Source organism: Miniopterus natalensis, chromosome 6 (assembly GCF_054644295.1).
Source record: "Miniopterus natalensis isolate mMinNat1 chromosome 6, mMinNat1.hap1, whole genome shotgun sequence".
Classification (NCBI taxonomy): Eukaryota; Metazoa; Chordata; class Mammalia; order Chiroptera; family Miniopteridae; genus Miniopterus; species Miniopterus natalensis.
The window spans coordinates 78,892,048-78,914,988 of NC_142086.1; the positions used below are offsets into that span (position 1 = coordinate 78,892,048).

A 22,941-nucleotide genomic window follows, 5' to 3' on the forward strand; every position below is an offset into this window, starting at 1 on the left:
AACAATGCAAAAAGAGAGAAATATAAAAGCAGGGCCTATTTGCAAAGTTTCCTGATTAACTATTGTATTTTAATTTAGTTTTGTTTCCATCCCTGAAAAGTGGCAGGAAATAAAGCTGAGTAACATCGAGTCCTTGCCAGATTGTGAAAGGCTTTACATGCTAAGGGCGGAGGAGTTTGGGTTTTGTCTATACACAATGAGAAGGACGCTTATATTATGGTAATTATGTTGGATTGTCACAGTCCAGCCCAGTGCTGATCATATTTTAAAGTCCACATGGGTCACCTGGGGACCTTGTTAAATTATAGATTGTGATTCAGTCAGTATGAAATGGGACCTGGAATTCTATATAAAAAAGAAGCTCCTGCTCGACCAGCGTGGCCCAGTGGTTGGGCCTCTAACTGAATCGTGGTTCGATTCCCATTCAGGGCACATGCCCGGGTTGTGAGCTCGGTCCCCAGTGAGGGGCGTGCAGGAGGCAGCCGATCAGTGACTCTTACATCACTGATGTTTCTCTCTCTCCCTCCCCCTTCCTTTCTCTCAAATCAATAAAGACAAATTAAAAAAAAAAAAAAGGTCCTAATTGAGGTCAATGGTATTGGACTGAGGATCACTTTGTAAGTAGCAATTGTTAGGACCTGGAAGGTACATAAAATAGAAAGTGGTAGGCCCTACATCAGATATATTCAGAATTTACAAAGATAGGAACAAAACAAAATACACACAACAGAAACACACACACACACACACACACACACTCTCTCTCTCTTCCTCATATGTTTCTGATGGGCCCTAAGCCCAGTACCTGACCTTGTGCAGTTTTGCAGACGCACTATGTCAGGCCAGTAATGGTGAGAAATGAAACAAAGCCACGGAGCATGCACCACAGGAGCAGATTCAAGAGACATTTAAGAAAAAGTAAGTTGGATTTTGAGTTTTATATCTGGGAGAGGAAAGGGTAGAGAATCTTAGGTATTTCTATTTTTTATGACAAAAGAAATTTAATAGCTAATATAGCGTATTAAGATAGAGAATAAAGAATGGGGTAAGACAGGAAGAGAATATTCTTGAGCTTTGCTATGCCGACTTTGAGAAATAGGAAAGTTTTTGGTAAAGAGGTGTAATAGCAAATATGTTTCCCAGACTTCAAAAATGATGAGAGAGAAGATACGTACACATCTACACATACTCGATGTGTAATTACTATATAGAAGAGGGGATGGTGAGTTTTGAGCGCTTACAGTGGGCCGGATTATATTGAGCATTTTTGATATGTATGTAAAAGGCACTAGTGAAGCAGTTAAGACCATAGACACTGAGCACAAATGGCTGGGTTCCAATCTGGCTTCACCACATGTTGGATGAGCCGCCTTTACCATGGCTCGACACTATCCTTTGCCTCAACTTTCTCATCTCTAAAATGGGAGTTATAGTAGAACCTACCTGATAGTATTGTTTAAGCATTAAAAGAGTTATTTTAGGCACATGGCTTAAAAGTGCCCAGCAAATAATAAATATCATATCTTTTTTTGCAGTAGAAGATGGTATATAGAATTCCAAGATAAGAAAACAAAGAGCTTACTAAGAAACACAAATATTTAAGGCAGATGTGGAAGAAGAAACAAAACCAGAAAGACTAAAATGAGAGTAATTGGAAAATTGAGCCGAGAATGTTTAATAGAGGCCAAGGAACAGAGCAGTTACAGAGCAAAGCAGTCAGCAGCGCCTCCCCCGGATTAAGTTTTTAAAGAAAGCAAGCTGAAAATTGTTACTGGATCTGAAAATGAGGAGGTTATGGCTGACCTTTGGTAAAACAACTTATGAGTGCAAAGAAGACAAATAAATTGTAATAGAATAAATAATGACTAGGGAACTGAGCATTCTTTTATTTTTTCTTTCTTTCCTTCTTTCTTTTTTCTCTATCTTTCTTCCAGAAAATAATGTAATTAAGACAAGTAAGGACATACCATAGTAATTTGAGAGATGAGCGGGGAAAGAATGATTTTCCTTTTTGTATTATTTAGTTATTTTGTTTCATTTTTTGTTTCATTCATTATTATTTACTTTTTAGAATGAATGGGATTAGACAGTGTCTATAGCTTGAAAAGAAGGGGTCAAGAGTAATAGAAGCATTAATGAGGCAGGACCAGTTGCTCTGAAAGCAACTGAGACATCTATTTTCTTAACTTGGTTTGAGAAGATTGAAAAGCTTTAGTGCAAATATAAAAAAACATGGGGGTGGAGGAGGAATTACACTAAAAATTCAACTTTGTCTTCTTGGTAAACTTGGGTGAAACAATTGATTAAAAGGTAAGTTTGATAAAATGTTCACAGCCATCAGATTTTCTGATTTTAATGATAGAGTATTTCTATCTTAAGTGCTCCAGAAGTTCTGAATTGTTCTGAATACTGTAGCAATTTCCAAAACCTAAGAACCAACTTAGGCTGTGGTGATACACTGAGATGAAAATTTAATAATAAAAAAGTGAATAATTAAATGATAATGTACATAATTTCCTCAAAGAATATACTATTTTAAAATATGTTTTCCAAAGAAAAATGGTTAAGTTTTTTCTTGTTCATTTGGTATAATGAATAATCGATAATTTATAAGGGCCTTCTATTAGGAAGACGCTTTGAGAGTTTCTCTAATTACTAGGTGAGTACATTAGCCCTCAAATTCCCTTGATGTGAAGGCCAAGGAAAATGTGCTTGCTTTAGGAATCTTACAAGTCATTGCACCAAGATAAATCAGCGTCTCGAGTTGTCTCTGCATGGCTGTTGGAATTTTAAGTGGACACAATTCTGCCCTGTGTCAGGCGTGTAGTAGACTGATTAAGTTGTCAGTTTTTAAATCTCTGCAAGTGATAAACTGGCCCTTTTAAATGCCACTGTTAAATGTTGTATCAAACTGCAAAGGGCTCCTGGTCTCCTGATGTAACTTAAAAATGCCAGTGGCTTCATTATCTTTATATTCTTGTAAGTTAAGAAAGTCCCTTTTGAATATCTGCTATTCGGTCTGCTATTAAGTTAATTTTATAACTTAAATTCTAAATATGAATTTAAGCTTTGCTATAATAGCAGTTATCTTTGTTAAAATGTTGCCTGTGTTCTAGTTTGGAAAAAATTTTTACTTATGAAATAAATTACAGCTTCATATTTTCCCCTCTATTAGCTCTTCTCTTGAAATTCTATTTTATGTTGGTGAAGTAGAAAATCTTTTACTTTTTACTTTTTCACTAAAGTTCTAATGGATCACAAAGATGACTCCTATTTTGAATGTTTCTATGACACCTATTTCTACCTTTCCATATGCTTTGCCACCAGCCATTTCAGGTGCTCAGAATCTTATACCCTAACTGCTTGTCCCCTTAATTCAATTTGTAAGTCATCCTATATTCTGACTAATCTCGACTAAACGTCCTTTTTGTCATGTTAATTTCTATTTATAAATAATTAAAGGACAGCCCGGCGGGGCGTGGCTCAGCGGTTGAGCATCGACCTGGGATCCAGGCGATCGGGGTTCGATTCCCGGTCAGGGCACATGCCCGGGTTACGGGCTCGATCAATGACTCTCTCATCATTGATGTTTCTATCTCTCTCTCTCCCTCTCCTTTCCTCTCTCCTAAATCAATAAAGGTATATTTTCAAAATAAATAAATAAATAATTAAAGGACAGATGCTTAAGTCCAGACATTTTACCATGGCTTTTGAGATCCTACGACATCTTTTCAAAACTGTTTATCCAATGATAATATTTCACCAGATATTTTACATGAGGCCAACCTCATCTGTATTGATCTTATTATTTCCTGAATGTTTCTTGAACATTTTGCCCCATTTAACCTGGAATGGTCTCCTTTTTCTGTTCTTTTATTATAATATCTATCCCACTTATTTAAAAAAGTTGTATTGTCCTTTATATAGCCTTCTTGATCATAAATCTCATAATGACCATAATTTATACACATCTCATTTTATCATACATTTTTCAGGTATTGTTGTTGTCTTTCCAAATAAATTGTAAATCTCTTAATGTTAGGAAATGTGGCTTATCATTTTTGTATACCATAACATTTAAAAAGTGATTTGCAAAATGCATATAATCCATAAATACTGATTTTGATAAAAAAATTTTACTTAACCCAACTCTGCTTTTAAGATTGGTGTTGCATGCATTTCTTGAAAATACTTCACAGAGGACATATATGTATCATGGCTCCATTTTTTTCAGTCTGTGGATTTAAAACATTTTCTTACCTTCACTGAGAGCCTCTTGTGAAGATACTGGCATTTACTGTCCAACCCCAACTCTAATACAAAAGCATATTTCGTTGATTGACTTATAAGGAATGCCATCATTTAATCAATAATGCCCCTCATATGAAATGAACCTGTATAACATTATACCCTTCACAGTTTCCTTCAAAATCGTTATATCTATTCCAAATACACAAGAGCAAAACACCAAAATCAGATTTTTCAGCATTAGTGAATGCCATTGATATTATAATTGCAAACCACAATACTAAATAGAAATTTGAATTAGAGATCATAATATCATTTTTTTCTAAATGAAATAAAGGCTCCATATCAATATCCACTTTCATTTCTTTGTGTCTGAGTTGAAACACCAGGCATGACAGAAAGATTAACTGGACAGTATCAAATATATCTCCCTGTCTAGTTTTCTCTGAACACAGCTTTTGGCCTTAGGAAAGTATTTTCTTTTCTTTTGACAATTGGGTCTAAGATGAGTCTATTGGCCATGGAGGTGGCCATGGGTCAACCGGATCACAAGAAATTCTGGATTTGAAATAACTGAAGCAATGTGTGAGGCTTGGCCTTAAATTTTAGTTCTCCAGGTTTTCCCTAATATTCACATGTTTTAATGTATTTGTAGAGATCAAGTAGATCAAATCTAGCCTTTACTAATATAAGTACTTTTAATACCTAAAATATAGCAATGTCATCAAAATATCCATGAAAAATGTGGCCCTGGTTTATGTGTGAATTGATAGTTTGTACTGAATGATAAAATAATAAAGTATTTTAATATTAATGAACTAATTAATTTTAAGCTAAATTTTATTTTGTTACGCTTAATATCAGTTATTTATCTTACCCATCGGCAAATCAGTGCCTCTATATTTTAAGTTCCATCTTTTCTAAAAACTCTTCCTTACAAAAGCAAAACAAATATACTACAAATATGTGAATTATTTACACAATAATTGGTAGATATTTCTCAGACTCTCTGATACCTTTACATTCAATTTAAGGCGGTGAAGTCCTTCTGCAATTTTATATTGTTAATACTGTCAATGTTCTGTACCTTGTGTACAATCAGCTCTGGGTGGGTGTTTGTACATTACTCTGCATGTATCCATATAGTATCAGTTTAAGAGAAACAGAAGTGAGATTGATGAGCCTTCATTTCTAGGAATTTACATTTAAATAAGTTTGAGAGTTGAGTATAATTACCAACAAGTATATTTCATTTGTTTAGTGAAAATGCCTCTTGATCAAAGATATTTATTTGTTGATGCCATTGATGGGGCCCTCAAAGAATGTTTTGCAAAGTTATTGGTATTTTAGTTTTGCATTGAAGATGGAACATAGACAGCCATGTGGAAGTGTGAGAAAGGGAGATGGAGGCAGAGGAAATAGTTTGAGCAAATGCACACTGATGGGAAAGTGCGAGTCAGTGGAGAAGGGGTGGGGATAATTCCTCATTGCCTATAGCTGCAGAAGCATTGAGAAGGAGTTATTGGAAATAAACTTGGAAAGGTAAGTTTCTTTCAACTGAAATTTGTATAATAATTATTTAATTGGCCAAAGCAAATCCACTTTGAATACTTATGAGTAGGCAAGTGAAATTAAACAGTATTAGAAACTTATATATGCAGTAACCTGAGAAATACTTCCATGAGAACAGAGAATGAAGGGAAGAAAGTCAGGAAAAAATCTAGATCTTGATATATCACTATCTCAGATTAAAATAAATATCTCATTATAATTAGTAAGTGCACATATTAGGGAAACAGTGTTGGAAATAAACAAGAATGCACATGAGTGATATTTCAGATGTTATGTCTTCAAGACTTGAAAATTGAAGGTGACGAAAAATGGAATGTGAGCAATTTTTTTATGGAAGGGGAATGGGTTCAGTTTGCACACAGGAAGTTTGAAATTAAAATATGCTATCTAATTGAATGCTAGCTGAGGGTTGGAAATTGAGGATTAGCTTTCTGGGAAAGATCAGACTGAAAATCCAAAGAGAAAAGGTAATTGATGCCATGAAAAGGAAAGATGTCTTAAAGAAGAAAGTACAGTAAGGGAGGAAATAAACGAGACAGAGGAAGGTCATCAGAGTTCCCCCTTTCTCTCAACCATATTCCTTCTTTCCTGCTTCTGACCCTTTTACTGTTAGGTATGCCCCAAACTTCCCCAAATTAAAAAACCCCTGACTGCATGCCCAGAACTGTGGTTTCCGAAAGGGCCATCCACCTCCTTAGGTTCAAGTTTCTTGCAGGGGAAATGTCAAATTTCTTAACTTCTGTGATTTACCTCTGTTGACCCCATTACCCGTGAAGTAAGTTCACCTAGGGACTTAGTTACTTCTCAAATGACAAAGTCCTCTTCTGTGAATTGACCTGGAGCTGGCATTGTTTATACCTAGTTATGTTACATTCTTAGTTTAATTTCAGTTTTTGAAGCTTCATGCTCCTACGTCTCCTAGTGGTTGTTTCAACAGACTCCTTTCACAGTGCCTTAGCTTGCTATCGATTTTATAATGTCAGAATGTGCATTTAGGTTAAAAGGAGCCTCATTTGTAAAAATCTTGGGCCGTCTGGGCCGATGATGTAGATCTTCTGGAGGAGATTTTTGTTTGTTTCTGTCACGTAGCTGTGAACCCTACATGTGACACTGCTTTTTAGTTGAATTTTCAGCTTGGGATTTCCCAAAGATCACCTGTCCATAGTTAAAATCCCAAACATGGGATATGGCAGAACAGTGGTTAACCTATTTAAGGAGAAACAATTTCCCTCTACACAGGCCAAGAGAGACAACTTTCCTTGTTATCACCCTTTTGCCAGTGGGCTGATTTATTCTTACCCTTCTTATAATATGGATTAACTTTGTTCTGGTCCAGTGTTTCCTGGTGTTCTGTAGCACCCACTTTTCTAGACAAGCTTGGATCGAATCTCTGTGTAATCTGTGCACCTTTTGGTTGCTATGATCCACAGATTCCCAGTGTTGACTTATACTCTAGTTTTTAGACTTTTTTCTTTGTTTGTTTGTTTTTCCCCCTTGTAGCTTCATTACTTTACTGAAAGCTCAGGTATCCATGCCTGAAAACAAGAGATGGTGGGGCAAGGTTTTAGGGAGTGGTCACACTCTCTTTTGTATCATATTATTAGAAATGTGTCTTTCAACTTGTATTAAAACAATTTCAATTACCTTCTAAAATTCTAGATTCTTCATCTATTTAATTGCAAATTTGAGAACAAATTTATTGAACAACTCATCTGTTTTATTGCCATTGTCCTGGTTGTTTCATTTAACTTACTTGTCTTGTTAAAATAAATTTCTATTCACCTTTCCCTATGCAAAGCTCCCTCTCTTCCCTGTGTAGTGCCTCCTTTCATGGAAATATTTTAGTAGGTAGTCAAAATGCAGTTAATTTATATTTTTATTTGTGTAATAACAATGTAGGATATACTCTTTTAACAAGGTTTCAAATTTGGGGGAAAACTTTTCTCTAGCTGTTGCCCAATCAGATAGCACACATAAATGTGCATGTACATATGGAGCAGCTGTCTGAGTGTGAATTTCGTCATTAATTGACAAACAAATTTCAAAATATTAGCCTGAATGCATCCTGTATTTGGTCTGGTTGTGAAGTGCATAATAAAATATAGCATTTTGTTTTTCGATCATATTATACATACATCATCTCTCTATATTGGTAATAAAAAATTGGGTGAAAGTAATTGCTGCTTAAATCATGATTTATAGATCATGTAATAAAATCTTAGAATTCAAGTATAAAACTAAAATTAATTGTCACTCAAATATTTTTTTCAGCTCTTCTTCAAGTGACAATTTCACTTAGCAAAGTAGAGCTTAGTGTGGGTGAATCTAAATTCTTCACATGTACAGGTATGTATTACAAATATTTTCAGATAACTTGTTTTATGCTTTAATTATTTAATATAATATATTGAAAAAATTTAAGTTGTGCAAAACTCAATTCTCTAAAAATAAAATCTTATATTATCATTGGGTTTATAAAAATTGGAAAAATCAGTTACTATATTTTGCATATAAACAATAAGAATTTTATTTCTGTTCATTTAAAGTTGTCAATTTTGACTGTCAAACTAGCTCATTTATTTTGAAATAATTTATTATCAAATATAATGTATATACATTAACATAAATCAATTCAAATATTATACCTGCCTAATAGTAATGTTAGGATGAATGTAAATATTATAACTAATCTTTGTAAATATGCAATGAATAAATTAAATATGATAAAGTGCACTATTATAGCTGCTGAAAATTTTAGGATAATACAAATCAAATTTATCCTTATGAAAAGTGATTCTAAAAAGATAATTATTTAATCATGAAAAATTGCAAGATTTTTGTGACTATTAATCAAAAGTATCAGATATCATAATGTCTATGGAAAATTATGGGGAGCTCATTCAGCTTAATCATGAGCATGCAGGATTTTTCAGAAGACATTTAAATATTTAAACATCAAATTCTAATTCAATGTACTGTAGGACAAAAATGAATGCATTCTACTTCTATTTAGCTTCATCATATTCATTTTATTCTTAAAAGCTTTATACTTAGTTTTAAAAAATATTCATTTAGTGCCTAAATTGCTTTCTAGAGTATTTTAAATTTTTTTCTATTTCTGTTTATACTTAAACAATTCAAAACTGAGTTTAAATAGGCATTTCTGATATAAAATGCAGTATAAAATTTGTCTTGAGAATGACATGGCTTATTTATTATTAAAATTTTTTTAAATAAAAAGTTACAATAACATCTATAAATCACATTCATAGTATATAAACTATATATTATAGTATATTGTGACTACATATACTATACATTAAATGTTATATTTATATTAATCATATCTTATGAAAAACTAATAGAGGCCATGGTTTTCTATACATTTGCCTTCTTAAAGGTCTGAATTGATAGTTGTGTTGACATATATTTTTGCATAGCGACAAATGGAATAACTGAGCAAGGGAGAAATTGGTTCAGCAGCATTTATCATGTCAGTAGAGCTTTGGCATAAGAATATAGATCATTGTTTCTAAATGTCATCCATGTTTTATATATGCAAATACACACTTATATCACATAACCCCAGAATAATGAAATAGCTTAAAAATAAAGTTTGAAAATAAAGTGAAATAGTATTATTTTCTTGGATTTGCATATTATGATAATGTAAATTATATAATGTAATTGCCTCTCTATCACATAAAGTCAAATTAAGATATAATTTTAAAGTATGAATTATTATTCAGTGGTACTGAGTTTTGCTCTTAATAATAAGACAAAATAATTAAACTTTTTTTCCTTTTATATAAAGATGTACAACCAAGAGCTATACTGATATTATGGAAGTGCCCTTATTTATGTTAAATATAGCAGTAAGATAAGAATCAGAAAGCAAATCAGAAAGCTTGTGTGTATTTTTCTACTACAGTGGTGACGATGGTGCCATGACTAAAGTTTCCTTGAACCCTACAACACAGACATCTAAAACACAATAAATAAATATATCTTAAATTTAGAGAAGTTAGAAGGGCGTCAGATCCTCAGAGAACTAAATAAGAGTATGTCATATGTAGCAAAGAAATGTTTTTACTATGTTTTCAAGAAAATAAAAAGTTCAATTATATGTATTAATTTCTCCAGTAGCCACTCTTATCAATAAATAACATGAAAAGTTTTATTGGAAATTACTGATTATTACAGGTACCAGAAAAAAGAGTGTGATGACCACTCTATGAAAATCCAGAGTAAACTCGCCATAATGATCACATTTTATACCACATTATTAAGAATAAAAATATACAAAATATTTCACAGTACAAAAATGTGATTTTTGTATTGTTCAAATTTAAAGTTATGCTTGTTTACATTATTTTTTGTGCTGTCTATATGGAGCGTGGAACTTAAAAAAGACCTGCCCTCAATGAGTTATCCTATAACCACTATGGTATGACGGATCTATTCAGAAAAACAGAAAAGAACCGAACTGCGGTCCATTGAAAATGTAAACTTTCATACGTTTGCCCCAGCATGTCTAATTTGATGCAGCAAGGATACTAATTAGTTCCTAAAGCGGTTTGCTGGGGAGAATAAGGAACAGTTTCCTTCAAGGAGCCTGCAGGCGGTGGGTAACTGGGCGCGCTCCCCCGGGCCCCTGACTTAGTGCTGCTTGCACGCATTCTCGCTCCTCATTCCGCGAAATGCATCCTCTTGGCGACCGAGAGCAAGCCCGGGAAGCTTCCCCTTGTGCAGAGAGGGTAATGAGCGAGATTCTGAGCTGGAAAAGTTAAATACGTGTTTACCCTGTAACGATTTGGTTGCAGTTGCCTGGCAGGGTAAGTGTCATTTCAATGCGTTCTAATTATCACATGACTAAATAGGTAACCGTTTTAGATTAAAATGATGAAAGTACTGATTTCCGTTTGAAAAAAGAGATTAGGGCATCATATTAAAAATAGTCATTGGTCTTATCGGTACAAATATAGAGACTTAGGATATTAATTCAAAATTTAGTATTATCAAAACCCAGTGTTTGATTTTTTTATAAGATTTCCATTTTTATGAGCTCTGCTTTATCAGGGAAATTTTTCTTTTAACTCCTGACTCTCGCAAAGAAAACGGAAGAGGTGAAGTGATGTTAGGAATCGTGTTTCTGTTGAGATATGTCTATCAAGTATAATGCATGTCCGACTCAGTGGCCCAGCAGCTTTATGCTGCAGCGCAGTGAAAATCCACAGCGGTCTCTGGTCAACATTCAGCTCCCATCGCTTCAGTTAAGGGGCCCGATGTTTCCCCTGGAACTTCTGGGTTCCGTTTACTCAGATGGGATCAAACCCTGAGCGTTGGATTAGTAAGACGAACATGTGTTCTAACATTTGTGTTTACTTTCAGTTCTGTAAGACGTTCAGATTTCCAGTCTTTTCCTATTTACATTCTTTTTCCCTAAATTGTTGAGAGTTGTTACATAGCAAGTGAATGCCAATGTGAAAACAAGCACTTGAGTCATATTTTCAAACATTTCTTTTCCATGACCCTTTGCAGCAATTGGTGAGCCTGAGAGTATAGACTGGTATAATCCTCAAGGAGAGAAGATAATTTCAACACAGAGGGTAATGGTACAAAAGGAGGGTGTCAGGTCACGATTAACCATCTACAATGCGAATATAGAAGATGCAGGGATATATCGTTGTCAAGCAACAGACGCCAAAGGACAGACGCAAGAAGCTACAGTTGTTTTGGAAATTTACCGTAAGTCACTTATTTATTGGTTGATTGAAATTGTAGCCATGTAAAAATTCAAACAAAATGAAATGTGTGTAATAAAAACCAACACTCATTAAGAACTACGTGCCAGGCAATGTTCTAAGACCTTTACAGGTAGCAGCTTATTCTATTTTACCCTAGTGCCTCTCTAAAATAGAATAAATAATAGGGAATAGTTAATCATAAACATGTAGGTGGAACCAATTATGTTGGTTAAATAATATAATGGAAATGTTTTCATTTTCTCAGGCCATTAAGAATCTGCTGGGTAAATAGAAAACAGTAGTTTGTTTAGTGTTATGAAATATATCGAGTACTGTTTTACTCTAACATAAAAGGTCATAATTAGAACCCATGAAGTAGCTTATGTGACGGCAGGGATCAGTGAACAGGAGTAGACAGGAAAAGCTGAAAACCCACCTGGTAAGAAGGATATCTACTCGGATTCCTCACCACCAGGCCTTTCATTACCAAGCATTTCCACTCTTACCCTTCATTTTCTGATTTGAGACCCATTGCTTCCTACAACCCTTTTCCTTCTCACATTTAGGAACCATTGCCCTATTTAAGAGCACTGTTGACTGTCTGGGTTTGAAACCAGGCTGTATCACTTCATTCTCTGATCTTAAGCAACCACCTAATTTATCTGTCTTCAGTTTCTTCATCTATAAAATGGGTGTAATAGTAATACCTTCCTCATACATAGAGTTTTCTTGAGGACTACATCAATTAATGTTGCATACAGCTCTTAGAACATGCCTTACAATTCTTATGTGGTAGTTAGCATTTCTACCGGGGAAAAATTATAAAGATTTTTGAATACTAGCTTATAAGGCTTCTCTTTTTATAACTTTGGTTTTTTTATTATTCTAGAAAAAGGCTTTTTTAAAAAGCCAAAGTATTTCCCTTGCATGATTTCCTCTTTGATGAGCTGAGGAATTTGTTGGCACATTGTTGCCCTTGATTTTCCGATTTGGCCTTTCCCCCCGTTAGTTTCTTAGCTCCTCAAGGAAAGATATATTCCCTTTTGATGTGACCTGTACTCATTCTACTTCGTAAAGAGCAAAAAATTAAATTGAAAGTTATTTTATATTTGGAAAGATTTTTTCTTACTTTAAATGATGCAAAGGAAGATCCCTGATGTTTTAGTTTTAAATGTAAAGAAATACTTTTTTTTTTCTTGGCAAGAACACTGAATTTCTTTTGTGAACATTTCTCATCAAGCGTAGGCATCCTGTTCATTCATTAACTTGGACACATTTATTGGGTGCCTACTACATTGGGTATCTACTACATAGCAGAGAATATTCAGAGTTCTAGAGACTCAGTAATGACTAAAGCAGGAAATGTCACCAGCCACTAGGTGCTGATATTTTAGTGAGACAAACAATAGGTAAGCTTTCAAATATCCGTGCTACAGAATTCTATAATAAAGAAATTAAGTGGAATAGAAAGGCAGTGAGAGTGGGAAGGAAGATGGCTATTTTATTCGTGGAGGTCGGGCAGAAATGTAAAGGAATTTAAGGCATGCAAAAGCTGAGGTGTGAGAACAAACCCGGACTGTCTCAGGAATTGCAAAGGTGAGAACTGCCTGGAGCTCAGAGCACAGGAAGAGAGAGGAGACATTGGGATCAGAGTGGTGGGGAGAATTCAGTTCATATAGGACCTAGGGTGGGATTGCAAGGACTTTGGAATTTCTTCTCAGGGATGAGGGATGTCACAGGTAGAGGAATTATATGATCATCTGCTTTAAGGTTTTCAAGGATCTTGATTTAATTAATTACTTCACTATGACATCAATCAACACAGATTCTGGAGCAGGTTATGGAGAGAAATACGCGATCATACTTTTATGACTTGTTTTACTTTCTTGATACAGAAAAGCTCACTTTCAGAGAAGTGGTATCACCTCAAGAATTCAGACAGGGAGAAGATGCAGAAGTGGTCTGCCGAGTTAGCAGCTCCCCCGCACCTGTGGTCAGCTGGCTGTATCACAACGAGGAGGTCACCGCGATTTCCGACAGTTAGTATTTTGGTAACTCCCTATGTTATATGTTCTAATAATTCTGCAATGTTTTTTAAAGACTGAATCTCCCTGACCTGACCAAGTATAGAAATTGGCATTTTTGACCCTAAGCATCAGTCAACTACTTTGAGAATCTTAAAGCTGTACATTAGGAGTTGGCAAACGATGGACCTCAGGAAAAATGCAGCCCCTTGCTGTTTTTGTCAGGTGTTGTGAGAATACAGACAAGCCCGTCGTTACATATTGTATATAGCTGTTTGGGGGCCGGGCTGAACAGCTGCGACACAGATGTTTTGGCCTACAGAGCCTACAGTAGTTATTTGGAGGTTTACAGAAAAGGTTGCTGGCCCCTGCTCTATTCAGGAAAAAAATTACATGCCAACAGTACAAGGATGCTAAGTAAATGAAGGAATTAATCCTGATGCATCCAAATTCCACATATTATCGTTCAGACATGATTCCCTGGGCTCACTATATGTAAATGTAAGGTGATCTCTGTATCGACCCTGTTCATTATGCTGGTACTGTTCTCTCAAGGACCCCTACATGCTCTAAATATTATGGTGAAATGCATATGCATAGAAGGAAGAAAAGTTGATGCATTTAAATTGTCTTTAAGATTTTGATTCAGACTGCGCTAAAAATCTAGAATAATATGACATCTGATACTGAAAGCATAATTTGCTTACATTATGAGCCTTTACCATTGTGCATTGGGAGCATTTTCAATTTAGGCTATTTTTCAATGCACCTGCACTTCAGAGAAGTACAAAATAATAGAATCTCTTAAAATACTTTCCCTCTTGGATGATTTCATTTTGTTTCTAAGAGATGAAACTTTTACAGAATAAAGGAGAGAAATCAGAGTATCTATTTTTGAATATAAACAGAGCATGTATCATTATATTTAATCAATTTTTTTTTTAATTTTGAGAACTTTTTTGGACTCGATATTTTCAAAAAGCTGACTAAAACTCTTCTATTATAATAAGTTAGTGAAAAACGATACTTTGTTTCCTCTTATTTTAGGATAACTGCTTTTGGTTTTATTAACAAACTGCAGGAATAAATTATGCAGTCTATTTCCAGCTTTTTGCCTCTCAGTAACAAAGAAAAGGCAGTCCTAACTGACAATGTCTAAATATTTTCCGATTGCCTAATTTTGGGCTTCAAGTGCATATCTCTTTTATTGTAAACCTTAATTATAAAAAGGATTTGAAATAAAATAGTTTTTAAAAGAGGCATAGAACAAAAGCCTCAATCAGTGATTGATGGTCAAGTGCAGTGGTGAAGGAGTGATTCCTCTAGGCTACAGCTTCTGCATTTCCCCCAGTATCTTAGGATGGAAAGATGTGAAGCTGGAATTCCATTATGGCTATACTCTTTTTTTTTGGGGGGGGGCCCTAAAGCTTAGGACAACTTTTCTAACTGCTCTATACCTAATTCAGATTTTTCATCTGTAAACCACGGGTTATTATATCCATTTTAAGAAGACATTAGGCATATACTAAATATCTGTTAAATGAATGAATAAAATATTTGTCAGTCTATCAGTTTCTCAATAAATGACATTTTTCTCATCCCTTCTCATTGAGGTTTTAAATCTTGGGAATCATTTTTATCAAAATTACATACATTCAGATCTTATCAAGAACTAGAAATTCCAATGTGGGAGAAAAGATTAAGCTAGATTTAAATATGAACTATAACTCTGAGTTGCATGGTAGGCAACAATTTTAAAACTTACAAAGGACATTTTCTTTTGCTCTAGGTGATAAAGGATGTAGGTGAATTGTGAGGAAGGACATACTTTTCTAGCCTTTTAATATCGAGGAACTTGCCACAAAGTTGGTTAGGCAACAATTTGTCTGTTCATAATGGATTTTCCAGAAGTAATACTGTCCATCTGATTATACCTCACAAAGTCTCTTTATTAAAGCTGTGGCAGTAAAATTAGGCTCATCAATATTAAAGGGGCATGGATGGGGTTTAGAATAAATACTGTGCCCAGGCAACTTTCTGAAGCCTCAGTGTGGAGTGGGAGTCAAGGTTAGAGGCTCCGGATGAGCAATGAAGATGGACTTGGAAATGTCCATCTTGTTAGCTGTGCTACTGGTAGTGTGTGCGTGGCAGATACTCAGAGTAAAAATCCCAGCAGAGTATTTAAAGTGGAGTTTTTCCATGTTATTTGTTGAAAGGAGATTCATATGCTAAAGAATCCAAGCATCTAGGGAGCAAAGGTGACATTTTGTTATAAAAGTTTAATATCCTGACATTCATTTTCACCCTGATAGGGTAGAGGAACTAGATTCCCCGGTGTAAAGTTTTCAAGGATCTAGATTTAACTAATTAGTTTATTAGAGCATCAGCCAACACGGATTCTGCGGTATGTTACCGAGGGAGATAAGCAATCATACTTTTATGCTTTGTTTTACTTTCTGGATACAGAAAAACTGGGCTATTGCAGGTGCCCATTCAACCTCAGCTAGTTTGAAAGTTATCTCTGAACCTTCCTAAGTGATTTGATTACTGCCTAACATAGAACCCTTTCTGCATCATAAACTGTGGATAAAATCATGTTCAATAAAGCGTTTATGCCGTCTACTTCCAGTGTAAGACTCGTTAAACAGCTACTGAAGACCTAGTGTGTGCTATCAAGTACGCTAGGTGGTGGTTATTGATGGTTAGCAAGGGAAACCAGTTCACTGCCTGCAAAATACTAATAATTGGTGGGAAAAAATAAACAGATAAATCCATGAAAACAAGGCATGCCGATGTCTCTGGTAGGAAAACACAGTGATAGAGGATAATAAAGAAAAAAACACCTAACCCAGTTAAAGCAGAGAAAGGTGCCCAAGATGCCTGATGAAGGGAGAGGTGACATGCGAGCATGTCAGGGAGGTAGCCGGGTAAAGAGTGGTGGAGAGAACGCCTTACACGGCGGTCCAGAGGGGAAAGACAGCATGAATGGCACTTTCAGAAACCAGGTGAGTTCATTATAGCTAGAATTTATGAATAAGTACAACTGGAATGCCTGTACTAATAAAGCTAAGGTGCTATTTGTTAATGAAGGACTGATAAGAAAGGAAGTGGGGCAGAAAGGTTGTGCCAGGTTAGCACAGGCTTGGCATATCAGCAAAGAAATTTGGAATTTATCCAAGGGGATATCACTGAAGTATTTTAATCAAGGCAGTGACATGGCCTCACATATATTTGAGAAGATTATTAGTGCCTCCGTGAGGAAAATGAATTGGATGGGAGTCAAGGAAAAACTACAGGTGCTGAGAACAATTCCAGCCCTAACTGAAATAACTGGTGAGGGAGAGGAGATTTCGACTAAGTAATGATAAAGGGAGACCATGGGATCGATTGGTAGGACATGGGATCGATTGATACGCAGACTGAGGCAGCTGGAAAAGTCAAGGTGGACTTAGGAATTTCACTTGGGCAGATAGTTCCATGGCTTGTAATATTTTCCTGGGGCAGTTAGTTCACTGTAAGGACATTTGAAGACAGAACTGGGGAGTACCATGTGAGCAATTTCAGGTGGCGGTAAAGTTAAATTTTAAAAAATGGTGAGCTTGAAGTACTTACAACCCTCCGCAGCAGGTACATCTGATAGAATGTTAAACAGCTCTGAAATTCACATAATGTCTGGTCTGAAGAAAAATTGAGTCTCAAAATATAGATGGTGCTTGAGGTCATATGAGTAGATGAGACAAGTCCTCAGTGGCTGTGGACTGAAAAGACAAGAGGATTTGGTAAAGGGTCTGCTTAAGGAAGCGTAAAGCAGACACCGTATTGGGCGTTATTTCATTTATTTTTCTTACAGCAATAATGGAAATTTGGGTTTCTGTATAATTGAGAAAAACAGGCAATTTCTAACAGTTAAATGCCTCTACTCTCCATAGATAATGTGTGATTAATTGAAACAATGCTTTCTTCAAATGTTTTTCCAAACCCATACTAATATTCTACTTTGGTTTGACAGTGTGGTAACATCACTGCATGGACTTTGCACACATAGTTACAATTTGATATCCAATGTTCATGTTTGTTTTCTGTATGGAAAAATTGTATGTGATCAAATATATGATGGTATTTATTCAGGTTTAGAAGGTAATTACTAGTTTCCTAATGTTCTAAGTTTTGTCTCAGACAATATAAATGACGTTTTAAAGGCCATTTAAAACAAAATTTTGCAGTTGGAAGAAACAATGATTTATTTCCATCAAAATATGTATTATAGTAGATTCTAATTCTTTTTCCGTTCTCCATTTATATCAAGCATTGCTTTTCTCATTAAAATAATGCTTCCCCTTACTGTTTTTCTTTTTTTAAAAAAAAAATATCTTTACTGATTTCAGAGAGAGGAAAGGAGAGGGAGAGAGAGAGAGAAACATCAGTGATGAGAGTCATTGGTCGGCTGCCTCCTGCACGCCCTCGCCTGGGGATGGAGCCCGCAACCCGGGCATGTGCCCTGACCAGGAATCGAACCCCGATCTCCTGGATCCTAGGTAGACGCTCAACCACTGAGCCATGCCCGGCCAGGCACTATTTTTCCTAATTAAATAAACTGTAATAATTAAAGAATCTTATACTTAAAGGACAGTGCATATTTTAATAAGTGAGAATACAAAATATACAACGATCTAGCTATGATTAGTGCATCTCTCTCTAAATTTGCACTTTTTTACTTATAATTGCCTCTCATTCTAATATCCAGCCACATGTAGGAATCAAGGATCTTTTCACTGACTTTGAAACATTACTAATTATTAGGAGTTCTGAGTTACTCCAGGACTTACTGTGAGTTATACTTTAAAATTTCTTTCAGACTTCCTTTCTTTCTCTCCAGTGTTTCTTTTGGGGAGAAAATTCAACAGGGAAAGCATCCGCATAAACCCTTTTTTCTCTCTTCTTAGGGTCAACCTAAAGAAGAAATAAACATTACGGTTAACTTTAAACCTCCTGGCCTAAAAATCTTGTGTCTGTAGCTTTATAGTCAATATTCTTTTTTTTCTCTGAGGGAGCCTCTGAATCTACACTTTTCCATTTTCTATTATAATTATCTCTTGATTGCCTGTTTCAGTGACCTTCTATAGTCTGATCACTGCCCTATTTGTAATTCTATCCCAAACTTCTCCCCTTGCACTAAGGATCTGCCGTGGCAAATGAACCCCAAATCTGAACGGAATCCTAACGTGCCTGATACTGTAGTTGTTGATTGCTCACTCATGCAAAGTCCAAGCTGCAGCAGGGTACCTTCAGCAATGCTGCCATTCAGCAACCCAGGGCTGAGGGACACTCGACCCTTTTCTCATGTGGCTTCCATGTTTGCCCCAATTTCTTTATCAAGCCATCAGGTAGGGGAAAGCGGTCACCATTGGAACAAGTCCAAAAAAGTAATTTTTAACACTATAATAGGAAATATCCCATAGGTGAGTACCTTAAAATAATAGCATTTCTACTTTACCGAAAGGCCCCATGATGTTGGGACGTATCTCTCTGATGCACCGAGGTATCTCAAACATAGTACCAGCAAATGGGTGATGCTGATGGTATCTGTGGATGCATTAACTAATGAAATTTAGGTTATTGCCTTTACATGTTTCAAAATAAAACTAGATTGATAACACTGCAACAGAATTGTGATGGTTAAAAACTGAAGCCAGATATTATGGAAAATACTGTCAGGCTGAGATGCCGCTTAGGAGAGCCAGATTATTTTAAGCAATCAGTAACCCAGGCTCTATAACAGCTCATTCTTATATGAATGCATGTGCACACACATACACATATAATGGAACCTTGAAATGATATTAATGAAGTCTAATCTAGTCATTCCTGAAATGAATTATCTTGCATTTAGAAAAAAAAAATTCCTTCAAGTAAATTTGAGATACAACCATTTTACATGTCCTCTATGTGACTTGAATATCATTTATGTCATTTAGCTGCCTCCTCAGGGTATGCAAAATTATTCCTTTAATTATTGTGTGAGGAAGGATTTTCAATCAATTTTCTAACCATTTTCCATACCCAAGTTGCTACATACAGTATTTGCAGTCAAAACGTTTTCATGTTTGCAATATCTAATCTCCCTGCATTGTTCTTTTGTGTATCATTTCTGCATTCAAAGTACCAAGGGGAAAATAAGAGCCTAACCATTTTATGTGGAAATAAAATCTTGAATGTGTTTTAGAGAAAAGGTGTAACAAGGCAGTGTGGAGTGGAAAAATTGTAGTCACAAAATTACATTTTACTTTCAAATTCGAATTTGTTTGTTGATGAAATGTTCGATAGTGTCAGACAAGTGCCATATTTTTTAACTCTTAGCAATTTGGAGCACACTGGACTCTGCCTTCAATTACTGAAATAATTTCCTCCCCTTTGCTCCCTTTCCAGATCGGTTTGCTATGTTAGCCAACAATAATCTGCAGATTCTCAACATCAATAAAAGTGATGAAGGAATATACAGATGTGAAGGAAGAGTGGAGGCCAGGGGCGAAATTGACTTTCGTGATATCATCGTCATTGTTAATGGTAAGCCGAGAATAAATTGTACATATTTTATGGCTTCATTTGAGCAATATGTTTATTAAAAAGGCTGCCGTGTAAACTCAGCACTCAAGAACTCTCTAAAAAAACTTCTTTTGTGCCTGGAGGAAATCTCCCTGCCTCTGTGATAGCATCTGGTACATTGTATTATAGCCTCAAGGGCAGGATCCATGCCTTATCTAACATCATCACCCCTTTCTCAAAGGGTCTCTGAGGGAATGGTTGCTTTGCTGACTTTGGAGTTGTTGAAAGAATTCCAAATGAATCATCCTAAAGTATTATTATTTATTTTACTTTGATATTATGTGAAATACTTGCTGCTGCTGCTTAAACTAATCTATTTGACAGTATTTGCAGGTTTTCTCAAATTTAATAAGTGAATCTACAAGGTTATCCTTCAGAGTATTAATGGACATTAAAATCTAAGTTTCTAGCAGCATGATGGCATCCCCTTCATCCGAAATTGGTTTCTCCTATTATATTCCTTGCCTGCGTTAATGTGGCATTCTCTGAGACCAGTATATGTATTAATGTTATCTACTTGTCTCCATTTTGGTAATCTAATCTCTTATCAAGACATGGCCGTTGTATTTCTTTCACATCTCATATATACTCTTGACTCTGTCCTGCCTTCCATAGCAGGCATTGTTTCCAATTGGTTTATCTTTTCCTTTGAATTAATACAAATCTTCGTCTCTGCTCTCAGTCTCACAATTCCAAGTTCTTCTCCATCACACCTTTCAACTCTTAAAATTTTCAGTGTTTCCTGTTATCTTCAAGACAAAATCAAAACCACTTTTCTTGGCATAGGAAGATTTTTAAGGTCCAGTCTCTTCTCCCTGACCGTTGAGCCACAAGCAATCTATGCTTCGGCCACATGGCAATCGTAGTAGTAACACTACAAAAATGCACTTCTATGTTTTCCTTCTGTTTTAAAATACCAAGTCAGCAATAACTGTAATCACAGGATTCTATCAGCATAATATAATTTGTTCTTTTTAGAATAGACAAAACATGAGTTAGCTACTCCTGTGGGTTAGGGAGAGACTGAAAATAAATGTGTCTCCTTCCATATCTCTCCCTCTTCCCCCACGAGTGATCTCTCCAGTTTCTTGAAGAGCCTGAGAACACTGGGAATATCCTACAGATCTAAAAGAGTTACCTGGTCTGTCCTTTTAAAGAGAAAGAAGATATTAAATATCTGCTATTTTATTTCCCCTTCTCTCTAATTGAAGGGGATTTGTGAATACTATAATGGGGTAGTCCATGTAGTACTGGATATAGCATCTAGGCCGCTGGTAGAAACTGCACATGCTCATGTGGGGAAGCAAAGGGCCAGGCCTTCAGAAGACATCTAGCTTCTAGGGCCGTTTTTAGGTGTGCCGTCTGGCAAGACTCTGTTTATTAAGAGTACCAGAGCCTGTAATGGTTTTGACCTTCAATATAACAGGAAGACTTCAGTGCGTGAAGGATGGGTTTAAATATGGAGTTGTGTCTCTGTATCTATATCTGTAAGTTTCTCTAATCTCTCTTTTTTTGTTATTTATAATAAACACAGCTAACTTACAGTATCTAGTTTTTGTTTATTATTGCCTTAGTTATTGTGGTTAATTATTAATTATTGTCTACTGTGCTTTGTTTTCAGAAGAATTTAAGGTGGCACGTAAAAGTGTATTTTGTTATGGGCAAAGCTTTAAATATTAATGCTTAATATTCTCTTATAAAAGTGGCAATTATACTATTTGTTAATATATGTAAAATTCTTTAAAAAGTACTAAGTTTAAGGTACATAAATATTCATCATTAATGTTATACATGTATGTAAATATAAAATGATGAACATCTTTTTTACACTAAAACATTAACGTGAGTCTGATATTAAGAAGGCAATACCATTTGGCAGACATAGCATGTTAAACACATATCCATTTTGCTATTATAATTTCCAGCCTAATACATTTATAACATGTTCTAATCTGTTTCCATACTAGGTTACCGGTGTCTGTGTATTAACAATTACATTTATTTTGAAGGAAGGGTTAGTCAGGTGTGAGCGCATTCAGTGAACAAATTTCGAACCGTCAAGCCTTTCATGGTCTCCATTCAAACTGGAGTTATTTAGTTCAATAGGTTTATTTTTATTATTTCAGGGTTCACAGGAGATAGACACTGACTGTGTCCTTTAGAGTCACTCAGATCAAACACGCAGGTTATGTCCTTTCTGTCTCCCACACCCCGGCCCTCCCCAAAGCAAAACCCCCTCCTTGAGCGTCCCACTTTCCTCTAACAGAATCAACTAGAGAACCTCATCTGACCCCCTTTGCTTGAATGTTGCTTTATCTCCAGTTCTAATTAGTCACATTTTTCCTTTGTAATCACAAGCTCTCGTGCCTTAGAATGCTCGGAACCTCTTTTCTTCAAAATAACAGTGTTAACAAAATCAACCATCGATTTATTTCCCTTCGGGATGAAGCAGTCAGACCCTGCCAAGGGACTGCATCGACTGATGTCCCCACACATCTGTGCTTTCCCTCGCACACTGCCTTTACTTCAGCAGAAAATTATTCTGCTCCAGTTTTATTGACTCTCATCCTGCTAACTGGCTCCTTTTAAATCCTGAGCTCTCTTTAATAGGATCTCTGTATTATTTCTCTCTTATAAAACCTCTTGAAGATGTTTCGATGAAAAGGTTTAGGCTGCAAAGTAGTGCTATTACAAAAGCAGTATCTTTATCCATATTATCTTGTTTTTCTCATTACACAGTTTGACTC

At 35.6% G+C, this 22,941-nt stretch overlaps 1 protein-coding gene across 2 annotated transcripts in view; it reads left to right on the forward strand.

The window, feature by feature from the left end:
* Positions 1-22,941, forward strand: part of NCAM2 (neural cell adhesion molecule 2) — a 345,284-nt gene that overhangs the window by 199,983 nt on the left and 122,360 nt on the right. For both annotated transcript variants that reach the window (XM_016197622.2, XM_016197624.2), the window contains exons 2-5: positions 8,092-8,166; positions 11,362-11,568; positions 13,463-13,606; positions 20,018-20,155. In XM_016197622.2, coding sequence (XP_016053108.2) covers positions 8,092-8,166; positions 11,362-11,568; positions 13,463-13,606; positions 20,018-20,155 — 564 coding nt within the window. The remainder of the gene's footprint in view (positions 1-8,091; positions 8,167-11,361; positions 11,569-13,462; positions 13,607-20,017; positions 20,156-22,941) is intronic.